At 42.0% G+C, this 18,777-nt stretch overlaps 1 protein-coding gene and 1 long non-coding RNA gene across 2 annotated transcripts in view; both read right to left on the bottom strand.

The window, feature by feature from the left end:
- si:dkey-82f1.1 (DENN domain-containing protein 2A) overlaps positions 1 to 15,297 on the bottom strand; it is a 33,141-nt gene extending 17,844 nt beyond the window's left edge. Inside the window, exons 1-2 of the mRNA XM_053427257.1 lie at positions 14,775 to 15,297; positions 168 to 254 (exon numbers count right to left, since the gene is read on the bottom strand). Coding sequence (XP_053283232.1) covers positions 168 to 253 — 86 coding nt within the window. The 5' untranslated portion in view covers position 254; positions 14,775 to 15,297. The remainder of the gene's footprint in view (positions 1 to 167; positions 255 to 14,774) is intronic.
- Positions 15,298 to 15,389: 92 nt separating this feature from the next.
- LOC128444700 (uncharacterized) lies at positions 15,390 to 18,769 on the bottom strand. Its single transcript, XR_008339175.1, has 3 exons — positions 18,512 to 18,769; positions 15,741 to 15,809; positions 15,390 to 15,444 (listed from the first exon to the last, which is right to left on the bottom strand). It is a non-coding gene; the product is annotated as an uncharacterized LOC128444700 (long non-coding RNA).
- Positions 18,770 to 18,777: the final 8 nt, after the last annotated feature.

Below are 18,777 nucleotides of genomic sequence, written 5' to 3' on the forward strand. Positions count from 1 at the left end.
GAGGAGCCGATGCTGCTCTTCTACCAGCACAGGCAGAGCTTACATTTTAACAAAAGAAACAAAACTTCCTTTGTGATGTGTGGAATTAAATAATCTCTGAGACAGGAGGATGAAGACCTGGCATAAGAAAAACATTTAATGAATAAATAGGCTTATGAGGCACCTACCCGTTGACTGATTGGTAGATACAGTTGTCAGTGTTTGTACAGAGCAGCAGGGCCCTCCCACCGGTCATGGTGCTAGCAGCTGGCATCCTGCACAGGCACACAAAGAAACAGACATTCAGTTAGAGATATATATTTGTATCTACTGGTGAGTACATATTAAGTGTTAAAGAAAATGGAAATTGATGATTGCACAGCTTCTTAACGAAATATATGGAGACGATGTAAAAAAAATAGGCTGACTTCCAGTATACTGACAAATCGGGGATGGTTCAAAAGAACAGCTGCTTCCCGAGAAAACTTTAAACTCAAGTGTGTAAATGTGAAAAACCAAACAGCTAAACTAAAAAAAAATTGTGGTTTGCAGTTTCAAACCATGCAGCAAAGAGGCAGACTTCACAAGCTGCATTAGTATCCCCCCAAAATGTCAATCTTCACTTTATTAGTAGCTGGACGAAACAACTGAAATCGAAGCTTTAACACCACCACTTTAAGCCGCCACACAACTTAGGTTACAGCATGCATGTGACATTATGGAAAACTAATTGAGAACCCTAGAAACTTTCCTTACTAATGGCATTAAGCTCTGTGAAAGCATCAATTGACAACTGGAGGCCAGATAAGAGCCATCAGTTTAACGTCTTTAGGTTATCACTCAGTGTCTTGTTTTTTTGCACTTGCCAGGACACATTTCTGGAGTAAGTTCAAGGCAAGTGTTGAACACACATTAGATCCTCTTTGCAAACTCCTTCCATTCCAGAAACTAACCTTCTTAATGTGTTAAGTGTTTAAAGTTTGAAATTATTCCTTGGTCTATTTGTCAGAGTACATTAAAACCAGACCATCCATATGTAACATTAAATTACAGCTTGTGACTCGTGGAGGGTTGGCATGGAGTAGAAGGGCCTCACGCATGGCACAGATGTGGTTAACATGATGGAGGAGGATACTGGTCACGCTTTAATCCTGTTGGCATTTATTCACACATTTGCTCCTAAGTAAATAAACTGAGACTTTCATGCTTTGCCACCCGGCTGTATTCGCAGATGCAAAACCTCATATGAAAACACACCAACATAGACGTGCACATCTATCCAACCAGTCTACGCTCCAGTCCAGCATGTGGATTGTGTGTATGAGTGACTTCTACAGATGTGCTGGGATACTTTAGAGTATCCCCCCTCTATTCCTCTGCCTTTAAACCAGCATTAGCTAAAGCTTACACTTTTCTCCCTTGCCCCCCCGACTATGCGGGGAATGAGAGCCCACTTCAGCCGAATTCCACAAATTGTTGTCCCGTGTGGCAGTGAGGCAAGTCATAGAAAAAGCCACATTTTAGTTAGATTATGTAAAAAATTTGAACTCTTCCTGAGCCAACAACATAATTGTCCCTCTGGGTCCAGTGTTTCAGACTGAGCCAAAAGGCTAGTATGTTTTTTTCTTCCAGAAACAAAACACTACGGTACAGTTCCAGCCTCATCTGAAAGCACAACGTGTCATCTTTTACCTTCTAGTTTTGAGCTGAGTTCTAGTTTCTACTGACAGAACTTCATTTCTTTGTCTTTACCCCCCTTTACCCCCCCCCCCCCCCCCCCCCCATCCCTCCACAATCAGTCCAAGGCCTAGCCCCCCCAGAGGGAGGGAAAAGGAGGAGGATGAAGGTTTGCGTCAGCCATCCACTCGCTTGTAGGCTCAAATTATTTTCAGCTGTGAGCCAAGCAGAGGTCACGTGTTTGAGGGGAAACATCAACCAATTTTTCCCCCCTTCCTCTCCCTCTTGATTCTTTTCTCCTTACTAAAAACCAAAACACAAATGAGGAACAGAAATCCTGCAATGAAAAGTGGGGGGTTGGGCAAGGGGGACTCTAAAGAATGTATAGAGCCTTCTAGTTTTACAGTTACATTTTTTTCTTGGACTGGGGAGGGTGTTACATATCACAGGGGGAGAGGAAAGATGGGAGATATGAACAGAGGGAGCAAATGGAAGAGGAAAGTCGGGGGCTGGGGGAGACAGGGGTTGTCAAAACTAGAGAGGAAAGTGGATATTGCAAAGAATAATATAAGTATACTGTTGCACAGTGAAAACAGTGCAGGCTTTTAGGCTGTTCTACTTCATTGTTTAGAGCCCCGAGGCCAAAACTGAAAGATCTTCTCAGTGGAGATTCTAGTGATACCTTAAAAGGTCATTTTGTATTTTTACGTAATTCTGATTTATAAAGGGTTTGAACATATCCCAAACTTGACTCATGCATTCAAGACAGTGTTTCCAAACACTTGCTTGAACCTGAACAGCAGCAGTGCCTTCACATCTCCAAGAAGCAATTTATCTGACAGCACTGCCAGAGCTACGTTTATTGAAGAAACTCCTTTTCTAGTGGCAGCAAAGGCTTTTGTCTCCTGCCGCGATTGGCAACTATTGTTAACCCGAACCCCCAGTGCAGGATGACCACCATAATAATACAGAGGCTGAGGGAAGCCATCTGCTGAGGCCAATAAAAACATCACGGGAAACGGCAACCCGAAAGACCTCTGTCTGCCCCGCCCCCCTTCAGCCTCAGCCGTGTGACGAGCGAGCTGCGGCTGAGGAAGTGATATTGCTCATCAGCAGTGTGGAGGAGTGCCGGGTGAAGAAGATGACACCAAGGAATGTGAAAAGAGATTAGTGCCTTTTAATTTTTCACATTCTATTCCTAGAATCCCTCTATTGTCAGTTTTGAGCTCATTTATTGAATGAACCTCAGATAAAAAAAACGCTTCGGAAATATATTTCGTAAAAGATAAGCTCCAGTCTTGGCCTCAGAGGAAAAAGGATTGGTGCTCAGTGAACAGCACAAGACCCTTAACGCCCTAAAGCCTTTTACTAGATAGAAAAAGCAGCAGTCTGGGTCAGAGGCAGGGCATCAGAGTTAACCATCAGTTGCATAACAAACCCTGCAGAAGATTTCTATCAGTGGATGGACACCAAGTATCTGGCAGTGGACAGATTCTTGTAAACATGCACTCACATGTACCACGGAGAATGGTGTTTTATCATAACAAGACATAATAGTAATAATAGTAATTAGTTTAAAACAGATTGTAAAGATAGAAGATGGATGGTAAATAAATACATCATTTTACCAGGAGTTCATGCAAGCAGCTCACAACCCACATCAAATGGATAAAAAAAATCATTGCTACAACATGCTATTCTTACCACACCTTACTATACCAAGCTGCAACCCCAACATGACGTCACCTATCTGTGTATAAACGAGTGTCCTTAGTGAGGACACTCATTGGCATAATGCATTTCGTAGCCCCCAAACCTGACCCTTAACATCTAAACTAAATGCTTAACCCTAACCTTAACCTAACCTAAAAACTAATGCTATTCCTAACGGGAAAACCGAGTCCATTAAAAGGGGGGGTCACAAAGTGAGGACCGGCGAAAAGGTCCTGCAAAATGTCCTCACTCCGTAAGTTGTAGACTCACACTGGTTCTCACAAAAGTATCTGTACAAGAGGACACACACACACACACACACATGCCTATAGATGACTCTTGGTCTAACTGTTTTCTTCTAATGAATGCATACAATATTTGATTGATGGAGGTACTGGACACACACTTGAGCAGACTACTCATTTCTTCAGTGTCAGTTTTAGGTAGGTATATACACGCTTGGTGTGACAATAAGCTGTACAATTTGTATTTCTCTCTTTAATACTCTTCACAGTGCAATGTAATGCAGTAGACATCAACTCACACCGGGATATTATCATTGAGCCTTTTTCGGTTTGTATCTATGTTGTTGAGCTCTATGTACTATCCTTTCCAAGTGTAAAAGTTTGGTGATAGGTGCTGTTGCAGTTGAATGAGTTGATTAGCTTTATCACAGTGTGGGTAGGTGTTGCTGTCAGAGTTTCATAGCGAGCTCTATCAGGCCTCTGGCTTGTTGTCAGTGAGCTGTTGACTGGCTGCTGCTGCTGCAGCGCTCAGGAGGCCTGCCTCTCCCCAACAGCTGCTTCTCATAAAGATTTCATCCTCCCCTCCATCCCTCCGTCCCTCCATCTCTCGGTCCAGCTCGACAGAAACAGCTAACATCATGACATCACCGCTCCGTGCTTGTTCTTCTTAAGACTGCTCTCTTTTACTCTCTGTCATTTCAAAGTACCTAAAAAGGGCAAAGTCGCTGCCGGCCCACGCTGCGTTTCACAGTTATCAGGACATTGAGTCCAATACAGCAAGCAACCAAAAGTGGCAGCCCCCTAAAACCACTCGTCAACATTTTGAGTGAGGTTTTACGTCAAACTAGGACAAGGACAGAGAATATGACAGCCCTAAATGGTAATTACATATTATAGATTATTCATTTTCTTCTTTTTCTTTCTACACCCCGGCTCAGTTGAAGACCCCATCCCCTTCATGTTGTGGCTCCCTATAGCATGTGCCAAAGCTTCGCCTGTAATCAATTTAACGCAAGACTGCACATTTAGCCAGCTCGTTCTGGAATAGCAAACTTGGCTGCTTTTTTCCTCCACGTTCCTCCACTCTTTTATTTCTCTTTTCACTCTCTCTCTTTCATTCCCATTCAGTCATTGAGTTGTGGGGAGAAAAGTATGACGGAGGAAGGGAGCGAAGGATAGTCGATGGAGTTGCACTGGTTTTTAATCCTAAACTCATCACCCTCTTTCACACTCGACTGTACCATGTCTTAAGCTGCGCAGATGTGAAGCAGAGTTCATTCATGTACAACAGTGCAGGGCTGACAGAATACGACATAAAGAGTTTGAGCAATATGGGGGGATTTCACAATGACTGACATGTTGCCTTGACCTGGCAGACTTTGGGAAGGCTTTGCTTGATTCCCGATGAAGTATAGAGGAAAAGTTGATGGTAAAGGAAGGGATGTATGGAGAGGAGGAGGGAAGGAGAGGGTTGGGCAAATAAACAATGGAATTTTATCTGGGCTCAGCAGTCTCTCTCTCTCTCTCTCTCTCTCTCTCTCTCTCTCTCTCTCTCTCTCTCTCTCTCTCTCTCTCTCTCTCTCTCTCTCTCTCTCTCTCTCTCTCTCTCTCTCTCTCTCTCTCTCTCTCTCTCTCTCTCTCTCTCTCGTTCAGGGCCCCCGCTGCTTTCCCAAGCTGATTTCATAGCAAGGCTTTGGACTTGAGCCAAACAGGCCAGCTCTGCAACTGTGTGTGCCTGTATCAGTGTGTGTATCTGCAAGAAAGTGTGACAGCCACAACGGGCATACAAGCCAGGAACCTACACTCTCATTTAAAGTATCCACTTTTCCGGCATGCCATGGTTACCTCTCTCTCATCTTCATCTCTTAATCTCTCTCTTTTCTCAACCTACCGCACACATTACTATCAGCTGGCTGCCCTTTTGTGCCTGTTTTGTATCCGAAAACAAGCAACAGGCCTGCGATTACCTTTTGTATGATCTTCAGAGGTAAATATGCCTATTACAGCTGTGCCTTAGACACACACACACACACACACACACGTGTTTAGATCTATCTTTCTCACTCGCTATGCAGATAATCATCATATTTGTGTTTATGAAGACCAAATTATGTAGTTTTATCCTTTTTGAGATAAAGCATATTGCAGCGCTTAATTTACTTGTTTGTAAATGGTTGAATGTGGCTTGTAGTGTCAAGCTCTTTGAGTGGTGGATACGACTAGAAAATAGTTATATAAATATAATCAATTTACACACACACACACACACACACACACAGTGCCTGCACAAGCCACCCTGCTGCGATGTGTCCTGTCCTATCCCATTGACAGTGCTCTTGTCCTGCTGTGCTGTGTCCTCTTGCCCCTCCACCTCTCGCCCTGCTCTGTCTATTGTTAGGAGAGGATGGTGATGAGACAGCATTGAACCTGGGATAGCCAGAACCAGACAGGAATACAGGAAGGGAGATACCACAAACAATACATTTCTCCCTACATGCTTTTTTTTGGTTATCAATCCACTCTAAATATATCGCATGTATTAATTTTTGTATTTTTAACACCACACGTGCCGATCTTCTTGTTATTATGGTTGTTGTTTCTAACTGAACCTCCTGACTGCCAGGGTGTCTACAGACGATCCCACTGGAAGCTGGAAGAATGGGCCAAAATATTACCTCAGTAAAAGTATAAACAAACCTTAATTATAATTGGAGCCACTGAGAGCGCCACTGTGGATGTAATTATGGTGCACAGCAAGACCAAGGGGTGTTCAATTTAGGAGGCTTATTATGCATGTAAGAGTAGTAATCTTCTTGTGTCTGTGCACACAAACAGAAAGGAAGTGTGATATGACTTGCAGGAAGTGTGTACGACGACCTCCAGCTTCTAAAATGAAGTAATCAGTTTTCCTTGCGGATTGAATAAGACGTGGAGTTCTTGAATTTTAGATGTATGTGACAGCTCTGACAACCACAAGGTCAAAAAAAGGCAGGAAAAGGATAAAGTCCTTCTTACCCACTCCACCTGTCAGAGTTAACAAATGAGCGCCCTGTAACAGTTTAACCACAGGCTTTTAAAGGGGGGAAGGTCTCCTTTTCCCTTTGGAGTTTGTGGCTTCCATTCCACGTTCCACCGACTGCAAATGGTGCCGCTTCCTGGCTAATGATGCACTGAAGTCTTCAGAGTGATAAGCACTTCCAGAAATAGAAATGTGGAGCATTTAAACACGTTGGCCTGATAAAAGGTGAAAAATCAAGTGGATAATGTAAAACATTTTCAGCCCAGAGAAGTTAGAACAACTATGGTGACCTTGGGCGAAATTGGATTATAAATGAAAACAATTGCTTGTACCTCCCTCCAACAAATAGAAAAAGGTCTTAAGCAGCTAAGTGAGGAGAAGAGAATCATTTCTGCTGGAGAAAGGGACAAGATCATCCTAATAAGAGGGAAAAAATAATAAAGTGGAGGAGGAGGGGCGTGGATCTGTTTCGGAGGAAGAGCAAACAATTCTCTCTATATCCCCCCATCTGGAAAAGGGTGTCATGTTTCGTCTGCTTGCAGAGGTGGAGCATCTGTCAGTCCATCCCCTCACATAGACAATTCAGCCCCTCCTCCTACCCATCGACAGCCAGCTCCCGTCAGCAGAGTTCCTGACTCATCCTCAGTCTGCTCCCAATTACCCCGCTGGCTCAACAGAGCAGGGGTCCATGCCAACTTGTCCCACCAACCTGCGTTTAAGCAGCTCTCACTTTGGCCTACATGACCCTGTCCAACTCTGCTGCTGCCAAGTCCACATTGGGTGCATTTGCAGCTGAAAACACAGCTCCATCTTCAGACAGCGTCCAAGGACTTGGTGTAACTGAAGGCCTCGATGGGCTTCAAACACAAGTGCTTGTCGGGTCGTCTAACAGTATCTGAAGACACGTTTTCAATGGAGGAATTGCTCAATTCTGTCACTTAAAGAAAATGGGCCCCCAGTGGTTTGCTGCAGGTGCCTGGTGGTGAGATATAAGCATAGTTCTTACAAACTCTTTTTCCATTGACAAGATGAAAAGACCTAACATACACGTCGTAGAGGATCTGTACAATCTATGGAGCTCATGTCTGGAAACAGCTTATCAAAGAATTTTTGCATCTGCATGACTTCAGGTTTCTCACCCCTCCTTTGAGTGTGGCTGTTTACAACAAGTATCAACACTAATGCCTTTAGACGTGTCTAAGTTACACATTGTTCCAACTAGTTTTGACACAGAAGAGAACTTTAAATATGAATTAAGGCTTGAGGTAAAATTGAGGACTAATTTGTATTAATTCCAGCCTCATTTACTAAATATGCATTAATATATAGAATACTTTTGTACAGCCATATTCTCTTGTTTCTATCTATAATGTTTTCAATCATCTCAAACTGAAATATCTTGACAACTGATAAATAGATTGCTACTAAGTTTTTGACATACTATAAATCCAGTTATCCTTATGGATTTATTCTGATGACTTTGCTGATCCCTCGACTTTTCCTCCTGCACAAGCAGCGGGTTAAACTTTCGACTTACGTTGATGGTTTGCCACAAATCTTTTGCACACATTCATTTTTTCCAGTTGATGCATCTAAATGACCTCGTTGATCCCCTCCGTTCTCCTGTTTCTGTATCCTGAGCTTTTCACTTATTACTGAGAAGCGTGAAAGACACATTTTCATTTACTCATGTTGGCCAACAATGCTTTAAAAATATCTGTATTACTTCCAAAGACAAATTAGAGAACCCCCGAGCACTCATCCTGTCGAAGAGACAAGACCTTTGTGCAGATGCACCTGTGGTTGGAGCAGTGTTGTTGCAGGACAAAGTATAAATCATCACTGACAAAGTAAATAAAGGCCACTGACAGGAGGATTTGCCAAAACAAAGGGGGCCATGGAGCTCTTCCTGGCAATAAGCCTTTGGCCGGCAGTGATGGATTTCAATGGATCAAGCAATTTATAAAAATCTAAAGGTGATATTGCAAGTGACAGACACACTTGCCGTTAGGGTGTCCTGGATCACAGCTGTATTCTGTTTAACCACACCTTTCCACACTGACAAGGCATGTCTTACACCTCAGCATTAACTGTCTATGCTGTTAACAACACCCATTGAGCCTGGATCTTACAGAGGAGTGAGGAAGTGTCATTGAATACACCATTATTCTCCGGGATAATACTGCTCCCTGCAATGGACAGTATTTACAGCTATCTGATATTACATTGTGCTGATACACAATGTGGGATTTCTGAGCATAATGGCGAAACCTCTTCTCTTAAAACCAGCGTCAGTCACAGTGAATGCGCGGCAGTGAGTGGACCAACAGATCTTTCAACAATAACAAGCCTTTCCTAGCGCACTAACATTATTCTCTGGGCCCCGGATCAAATTTCTCCTCCAAGCCGCAGTCTCTGCGCTGCTAAACCCCTCTCCTCTCCTTCTTCTTCCTGTTTCCTTCCCCTCTTCACAATTTAACTGTTCAACTTGATAATTCCCACCAGTGCCCCCCCCCCCCCCCCCCCCCCTTCCCCATCCCATCCCTGCTCCCCTGCTCCTCTACTCCTCTGCATGCCTGCATAGGAACAGATTTCTCAAGGCGAGAGCTTGGGAAAGTTCTCTTCCGCAGGATAAACTCCACAGTTTAGGTCAGAGCTCACTTTTGTGACCTCCACACACCCTATGACCGACAACTGTGAACCTGGGCCAAGACCGCCATTCTGGATAAATGAAAGTGAAATGCAGAAGGGTAAAGCAAGCCAATATACGCTGATCTGAAGATCATCTCCTCATAAACCTCAGAAAAGGCTTTAACTCACTTCGTTACAAAATATTTCTTTACCAACAACTAACCCTAATTGTATTTTTTCATTAAGTCTGTTTATGTTAGTTGACTGTAAGTTATAAGAGCAACCTAACTTTGTATGAACAGCCCAAAACAGATACATATAATATATAATTACCTGTTTTGAGGAGGTTTTGGTTTCCTCTGCATGTGATTGTTTGTGAGCAGGATTATTAAAAGAAACCTACTGGATGTATTTTCACTAAACCTGGATGGATGTGTTCTGGGTCAGGCAAGAACTCAATATTTGTTGGTGCAGGTCCAGGTTCCTTTTTTCGACTTTTTTAACATTGCAGAATAGGGTTTTGTGAATTTCTCAAGAAATAATGCAGAATTGAAATTCCATACATCTGAAGAGTTATAATATCTTTGAGCTGGTATCATTTTGTGTGGATTTGGATAATGACCTGGATTTTGTTAATCAAAATTAAAATTATGAGGGAAGAAATCTTGTCTGTACGGTAACAAATATCCCTTCCAACTACACCAGAGGGTGAACATTTTACCCGTGTTCTTCTAGTCTTGACATGAAACAAAAGATAGTCAGTCAGATCTTATTCATACAGAGCGAAAAAGACTAGAATTTAAACCAGGTTCAGGAAACCCCACAAATACAACGATATAACTACATATCATTAAAATAAAAGATAAGATTGTATCCATCATTACACTGGAGAAAACTACAATTTTCCAAACTCTCGCCCTAAACAAGACAGTGTTTAGATATGATTTGGTGTGATCAAAGTTCCTCTGTGTCTGCAGTGAGTCTAGAGTCTCTACTCATTAAGATGTTACACTTGGATGAAACTCCGGACAGTGTTTTATGGAGTGGATCCCCAAAATGAATTGTAAACAACATTCTTCTCATTCTCAGAGAAGAGAAGAGAAAAGAGGAATATCATTCTTCTTACAGTTTTTCCATGTCCAATGACGAGCTGCACATAAACCAATTAACAAAGCATGCGGTAACTTTTCCCAATTTGCTTGGAAAGTGCATCATAACATGGCAACCCGTGCCTAAGTTCTTTCTGCCACATTGTCAATGGTCAGGAAAAGATAAATGCATGCTACCATGTATAATATGTCAGTAGGTGTTCAAGTATGTGTGGTTCTGTGTTTGTATTCACGTGTGTGTGTGTGCATGTGTGTGTGTGTGTGTGTGTGTATGTGTGTGAAGATGGAATGTGACCACCACACACTGTGGGCACAAGCTGCAAAGCCACATCGAGCAACCAACCATGAGGTATTGGATGATCCTCACTCAGCCAGAAGATCTTGCCATCATTTAAAACACCATACCATCAAACTGTCGCTGATTTTGTATATTGTCCCGCTCAAAAGCAAGAGATTCACATTCTGTGCTTCAGACTGTGTAAACCACGCAGTAGCACAGGGATTCAGCTTGTCCTGTTAAATGTCCTAATTAGAGTCACAGCAACCACTTACCCCTGATCCATGGTCCGATTTCTTCCCAATACAACTCAGACACTGAACAGAGTGAAACTGCCAGACAGAGCAACAGCTTGCAAGCGACACGCAGTTTGAGAAAGTGTGTGTGTGTGTGTGTGTGTGTGAGCATGTAAGGGTTAAAGGTGCACTAAATAAAAAAAAACATGGCCAGCTGCCAACTGGATGAATGCCTCCAGTATCCAGTGTGATGGTATGCATTATCTATGCATGCATGTATGTATGTGTGATGGTTTAGCTCTTACAAGGACAGGGTTAGGGTCTAAGATGGTATGCATTATCCATGCATGCATGTGTGTGTGTGTGAGGAGGGGGTTGGGGGTGTTTTTGAGCATAACCCATGGCCATCCACCAACATCACAGACAATGCTCCCCACCATATCTCTGAAACCAGAGGAATTCTTTCACCGTCACCACAGGACACATTTTTTCTGAGCATGTCACCGTGGCAACAACAGCAGCTCGGTGACGGCAGGAGATTGGCTCAATGGGGTCTTAAAGTTGCGGGCCACCCTGCAGAGTGCCTGTCAAAAGCCAGTTCCTGTAAGAGGAGGGGAGGACAGTGTGTAGCCTCCTAAAGCCCCGCCGTCACTTCTCTGAGAGGAGAAGAATGGAGGAGACAGATGTCACAGGTTGCATCTGCGAATGCACTCACACATGCGCGTTCAAAAACAAGACCATGCAAGACTGCACCGACGGTTTGTCATCAACCTGCTGAAGTGAAACCATGAAAAAAAATCACCACGCCATCATCCTTTTACATGACAACAATAACATGTATCCTGACTAATGTACATATACATTCACAAGTTACATATGCACTCATTCCTGATTGTGCACATAGACACATATAAGTCTATTGTAAAAGGTTTGTTAATAAGTCTATGTAAAATGCGGCCACATGTTAAACGGTCATCAAATAGTTAACTTTCTAGTAAATTCAGCCAATAGTGTCAACGTGAAATAAAAAGCTGTTTTCCTGGACGCACGGTATTTGCACTCAAGTGAATCAGTGAAAATCAGTTTGGATCAACTATCCAAACTGATTTCTCCGCTTCAGCGTGCTTCCAAGAAAACAAGACAACAATTGGATTCAGTTGTGAGAGATGAAAGACTTGTCACGATACAAAACATCTGGGGTTTAGGTTTTCAGGGATTTTTTCCCCCTGAAAAGCAAGTTGATTCATATGACTTTTTTACTGTGTATCGTAATATCATGGGCCATGAGAATGAGAAGATCGATTGGCAATGACAATAAGAAACAGAGTGAGAATACCACGACTGTGAGTGTGTTGATGTTTTGGCGCGAAAGACAGAAAAAAGAAAATTAATAAATGAAACAGAAAGAAATGCCAAATTAGAGAAAAAATACCCGGAGAATGAATGAGTGTGCGTGTGTGCGTAAAATGAATCACTGAGAGCGGAAGAAGGATGGACATAAGGTCACAAATACCCAGTTTTACACCACAGTGCACAACAGTCTTGAGCAGCAGTCATGCAGACAGTTAGCCTCTGCCCCTGAGTCAGAATGTAAACAACTGACCCAATCTGGCCGACCTCTCACACACACACACACACACACACACACACACACACACACACACACACACACACACACACACACACACACACACACACACACACACACACACACACACACACACACACACACACACAGACACACACACACACACACACACACACACACACACACACACACAAAGATTGCAGTCCACTTATTACAACCTTGCTGACTAGCAGACAGTCAGTCCCTGTCTCTTTATCTCCAACCCTATAAACCTCAGAGCGTCAGCCAGTCTATATTCAATATACTCTCCAACTTACTGAGTTAAGTAAATACAACCTCAGGTCGGACAGAAACAGGAGCCAGAGAGGAAGAATGTTGATTAGTGTTTAGTAAAACTTCTATTGACCTGCCGAAGCTCTTCTTTGAGACCAATGTGAAATTAAAATCTTCAGCTGCTATGCTAATCAAAAAGGCTGGGATCAAATATGTCAATTGATCACATGTTCATGCCCAAATCTGCAGTGGAATATGAGAAGCCCTTTCTTTGAACAGAATGCCACTACCTGCTTAATGTGTCATAAGGGTGGACTTAGTCTTTCAATGAAAAAATAAACTTGCTAAAATGCTAAGCAGAGTGGAGGATGTGTGCTTTCAGGAAATACGAAAGATAACTTTGTGATTAAAATGTTATTCTGCTGTCACAAAGCAACTGTTTATGGTGTAATATTTTATGCCTGTATAATACTGACGATTATATAAATAAATCCATGAAGAGACGATGTCATCATAGAAGTATAAGACAGTACAGTAGTATCTATCAACTTTCAAGGACCACCTAAAAACCAGACATGACTTGTCAAAGTACCATAAAAGCAATCCCTGTTGACTGCAAGTCCACATGTTGTGAATTGGTGGCAGTATGATAACAATGCAGCAATTTAGAGAAGATAAAGTTGGTCTTACGAGTTTCACTATTTCCCTGATCATTAAAATACCACTTACAAAAGGTTCATGAGGTAGAGAATGTTTTCAAATTGTGTCTTAGGCCTTAAGCTTGCAATCTGCCCAGAAAGTTAAATAATGTTTTTAATGAAAAATCGATAGTCCACATGAGTAAAGGATTTGAAAACCCCATTGCTTTCTGCTCGAACTAACAACTTCTTACAGAAAGTTACAACTAAACAGATTCACCTTCTTATATCTTGGTGGTGTCTCTGCTGTGGTCATTGTGCATCTGATCACTTGGCACTGAAACATTTGGATTCACTGTGGTTGTCACAGCTTGTGCTAATTGCTAATATGTCTGTAAATTCCAAACACACTGCTGTTGCTGCAGCTGGACATGGATCACTTCCTGTGCATCAGAGTACGTCCAAGGTCTAAAAACAGTCGCTGGTTGATTGGGATCTTAAGACCTGTATGAGTTTGATAGAGCTCTAATACAATTCAAACCCAACTGCTCAGCGACTAATAATGCCTAGTCATGTGTATGCAAACAATAATAATTTCCTTATCACTGATAAGCTTGACTTGTTGGAGCCACCAGGCTGAACTCATCTGTCCTCCCTGGGGAGATGTCCAGCCCTGCCTACCTCCTCCTCAACAGTTAAGACGCTGGGACTGATACATGAAGAGGTGCCTTTGTTCACAGTGAAGAAAGCTCATCTCACTTATCCTCTCCTCTCATTCTCCACTGTCACTCTCTCACCCTCGACAAGCTGGTTCAGATCACGATGGTTTCAGTGTGCACTTGCACTCTTATCCAAATGGCAACCAAACCGTCCAGCTACACTTTGTTTCCCTTTAATAAGCAGATGAAAACAGAAAACCACTAAGTGTGCATGTGCTCACGTGTGCTCAGATACTTCAGTGAGGTGCACATGAGTCTCTTGTGGGCAGCAGTAATGGACATAGTGCAGACAGACTGAGACTGGCTAATGGAGAGACACTCTACCTGGGGCCACGCCAAGAAATTCAGAATGAAATACTGCTCCAATAAACATGTACATTTACCACCCACACAAGCATCTATGTAGTCTGTACACAGACACACAAATACAGGCTGACACATTCAAGGTCACACACAAGCATATGTAAAGACTGCAAAGAATATGAGTGAGGTAGAGGCACAGACATAAAGATGGATCCCGAAGCAATGTGAATGATTTTGAACTCAACCTCCATGTGTCCAGCATACCACAAAGAAATCACAGTTTTTAACAACTGCACATTGGTTTGGAGAAAATGAGCAGACAAACAACCACTGTCACACACATGCATGGTCACTCTTTAACACTTACCTTTCTGAGCTGGCTGAGCCCCGATGAAGTGCTCTTGGAGTGGTCTCTCATTTTGCGTAACCTGACCCCACAGAAAACAGCATCCACTTGCATGGTTCCTTTCCTTGAGAGAAGTTTGGCATTCCCCCCTCTCTCCTTTTACCTATCTCCTCCTCTTTCTCTCTCACTCTCTCTCTCTCTTTCTCTCTCTTTTTTGGTTTTTGCAGTCCCACTCCTGCCTCTGGCTTCTCTCACTTTAGCATAGTCCCTGCCGGTGCACACAACAGAGGACAGACCTCGGGTTTACAGCTCTGAGGGCATAAACAGTTTGAAACAGGCACAACGACTGTGAGATCCCTCCTCTTGTCCAGCCTCCTCAAGGGTTAAAATGTTTAGGGCATTTTCTCCTCTCTCTCAAACACACACACTCACGCTGACTCCTATCTCTCAGTGGCGATTGCTCCCTCTCTTTCAGTCTCCCCTGCTCAAACTTTTCCCACTCCTCCTTCCCTCATGCTACCCCCTCCCATTTTGCCTTCCTCCCTCCTTCTCCCTTCTCTCTCTCTCTCTCTCTCCTCCCTCCCCATTTTCCATCATCGCCCCTCTCCCACCCACCTAAAACCCCCACTGTTGAACTAATCTGCAGCTGGCTGGGCGATTGGAGCCCTAGTTGCTGGGGAAACCAAGTGTCCTGCTCCAAAAAAAAAAGGGTGAGGAATGAAGCAGGAAGGGGCAACGCTGAGCACAACTGAAACCATAAATAACAGCCCCCTTTGGGAAGCTATTAGAGAAGCCCAAGGGTCACTCCTCCTATCTGAATGAGTTGGACAACATGTTCATCTATTTTATCTTTTTGAGATTTTGTTTACGGGTCACGTGTGACAACAACAACAATGACGACTATGACTATAGTGCAGAAGCAGATTCCTGTGAGTGGTAAGACTGGGTGAAAATGTTTTGGCCGTGTTTGGATTGATTAATGCTGACCTGTTCTCAGCCACCGGGGGGTGTCCAGCTCACAGTCAGATCCTCAGGGCGGCAGATCGACTTAATGGACTTGGGCAAAGAGAGGACAAAGAAAGTGAACGAGCAGGAAACAAGACTGGACGTGCATACTGATGGCTAGTGTGATTAATAATTAACCTGTTCAACCCCACACACTCTCATTGGCCAGTCCATTATTACATACACATTATGTGCAGAAAAACACTGTACACGACCTGTAAGCTTTACACTGACACTAAGTCATAAAGAGCTACTAATATCTGAAGATCCACAAGACATTTTAAAATGTTTATATGATATAACAGTTAAATCATTAAAGTTACACCTTCGATTAAAATGTTTTCCAAAGTTAATAAAAATGTAATATTCAGTCACGTTGTTGAAATTGGGGCAGAGAGATACAGACTATAGATTATATAATTGATATCATATGGCTCATTGTGGGAACTGTTGGATCTCTCTATCATGTTGTATCGTTTCGACCTCACTATAAGTGCCTTGAGATAATGTGTGTTGTGATATGGCACTATACAAATAAAAACTAATTGAATACAGAAACTTAATCACCAGGTATTTTGATGATGAAGTCATTTAAAAAACAAAATCGAACATATAGTTTCAATTTGTCCTTAGTGAACATTTGTTTATTTTCTTTATCTTTATAGGAAATAAACATCTCAGATTCATTAAGAACTGGCTGCACACAACTGAAAATCATACAGACCAAAGAATTAGAGAAAGTGATTGTGGGATTCTAATCACTAAGCCTTAATGAGGATGCACCCACTATATCATGAATATTATCACAAGCTAATGTTGTGAACTGTATTATCAGAAAGTTTTACTCTGAGGTAGTTTTAAAGGCCATACACAATTCATACATGTATAAAGTTGTACATGTATGTACAACTTTATCTGTTAAAACAGATTAAAAAAGTAGCTTGACCTACAATTGATTGTAGATGTATTGATGATATACAAATGTTTGGCTCTAACTTTCAAGTTCTTATAGAGTAAATGTATGTTGTATATTAGACACAAATAGGGTTTAACTTTGCTTACTGCACACATACAGAATGCAGATGATACAGATGCAGATATGCACATGTTTAAATGTTGATCATATGATCAGGGATCCAGGTTGCATCATTAATTAACTCAAACTTTCCAGAAGCGCAATATGGCAATGTATCGCTTTTAAAAAATCATGTGAAGGGGCACGGGTTACAGTCCTACAATCATTTCACTGAGCAGCCTTCATTAAATGTCTACCAGCATCACTTCAGCACAGCAACTCTCCTGCTGACCTCTGAGCACAAACCCTGACCTCTCCTTTGAAATGCAAGAGAGATCTAAAAAGCCTGGCTTGTCCATCAATAGCTGTGAGGGGAACAGGGTGGGAGGCGGGGGCTAGCAACATCTGTTTGGCGTTTATCCAACTTTATTGTGTTGCTGAGTCCTCGCTCCGTCCTACAGCTGGGATCCTAGGGGTGGAATGAGCCCACTGTCCAGGGGACACACACCGTGACTGGGAAAATGGCTGGGACACGTTCTCAGTGGTTGCTGGTATATAGCAGGCTGTTTGCGAGTCTCTGGGTTAAGCAGAGGAAATGACAATGAAATCAACCCATGGGTGTGTTTTGTTCCCTGCCTCCTCCTTTCCTTTATGACCCAGAAACACATTTTACCAGCAAAACCAATACTGAAGAAAAATGAGGGCTGGTTTGAAGTAATTTCTTAGAAATATTACTTGGGATAAGTATTTTTAATCCGTTTTCTCCAGAATGATGACATAATGAGCTTATGTGATGTTTTTATGAATGTGCCTCAAGCTACAAACAACGTTGGAGAGAAAAGGGTTCTATTGAAGTAAGAACATTTGTTTTTAATTCCCTTTTAAAGACTGTGAATGAAGCTGAAGCATTTTCCTAATAAAATGTAATTGTCCAAAACCAAGTCCGTTCTACTGTTTATTTGACACACACCAAAGACATCACTATATATTCTTGACTTACACGTCTTCCCCAAAAGCATATGAGTGTATAGAGTAAAAAAAATGTGTCCCTGGTTTCATTATTGTCTTGAAAAAAACTTAAATTAATATGTTCAATATTTAACAAGTTCCTAGGAGGCTCATTAGAGGGATAAATGTCACGTAACACTTTGAAATGTGTTTCTTAAACTTCAAAATTGGGCTGGGCAATACATCGATAAATACAATAACTATAAATAAATACAGCAATAGAATTTTCATTAATAGAAATTTGACAATGTATCAACATATTGCTTATGCAAGCACACATTAGTTTTAATGATCTATACTTCAGATTTGTAATATCTGTTGTGCTCGTCATTCTTTGCCAATAAATAAGAGGTTATAACTTTCACTCAGGAGCAATAACCAGCATTTAAAACTTAAAATAAATACAAATATAGCATTTATTGAGATAATTATACATGATATATATGATAATATTCATATTGGTTTCATGTTGGCTGCACCTGATTGGCGATAAGTAAACAACTGTCTAAATTAGGTTTATCTTTGCATCCTCCTTTCCTTCCCTTGAAGTAGGAAGACAAAAGAGGACAGAAATGGAACGAGCACCCGGAGCAATGTGAGATGTCGCCCCCTGTTGGGCATTTAACGACAGTACACTGACTACAACTGTTAACATGGCACTTAAATACTGTTGTATTGATATAAAAAGTCGAGGTTTTGTGTTTAATAGTTAGAAATAATAGGAACATACCTTGTAGTGGGATGCACATTCACCTGGCTCCGTCCTTTGGTCAGATAGATTCAATACATATTGGTATTACTTGTTTTCGTTCATAGGGAAACACATAAACACACTGAGGAACATTGACACGATTCAGGTAAAGAATAAAAACACAGAAAACAATTAATTAACCCTAAACAATTGTTAAATGTTTGCTTGTTTGTTAGCTTTTCGCCTCGTTTCCGCTTTTTTCAACGGCGCCTTTAAGACGTTTCCCACGTGATCGGAAAGACGTC

The sequence above is a fragment of the Pleuronectes platessa genome, chromosome 7 (genome assembly GCF_947347685.1).
Source record: "Pleuronectes platessa chromosome 7, fPlePla1.1, whole genome shotgun sequence".
Lineage (NCBI taxonomy): Eukaryota > Metazoa > Chordata > Actinopteri > Pleuronectiformes > Pleuronectidae > Pleuronectes > Pleuronectes platessa.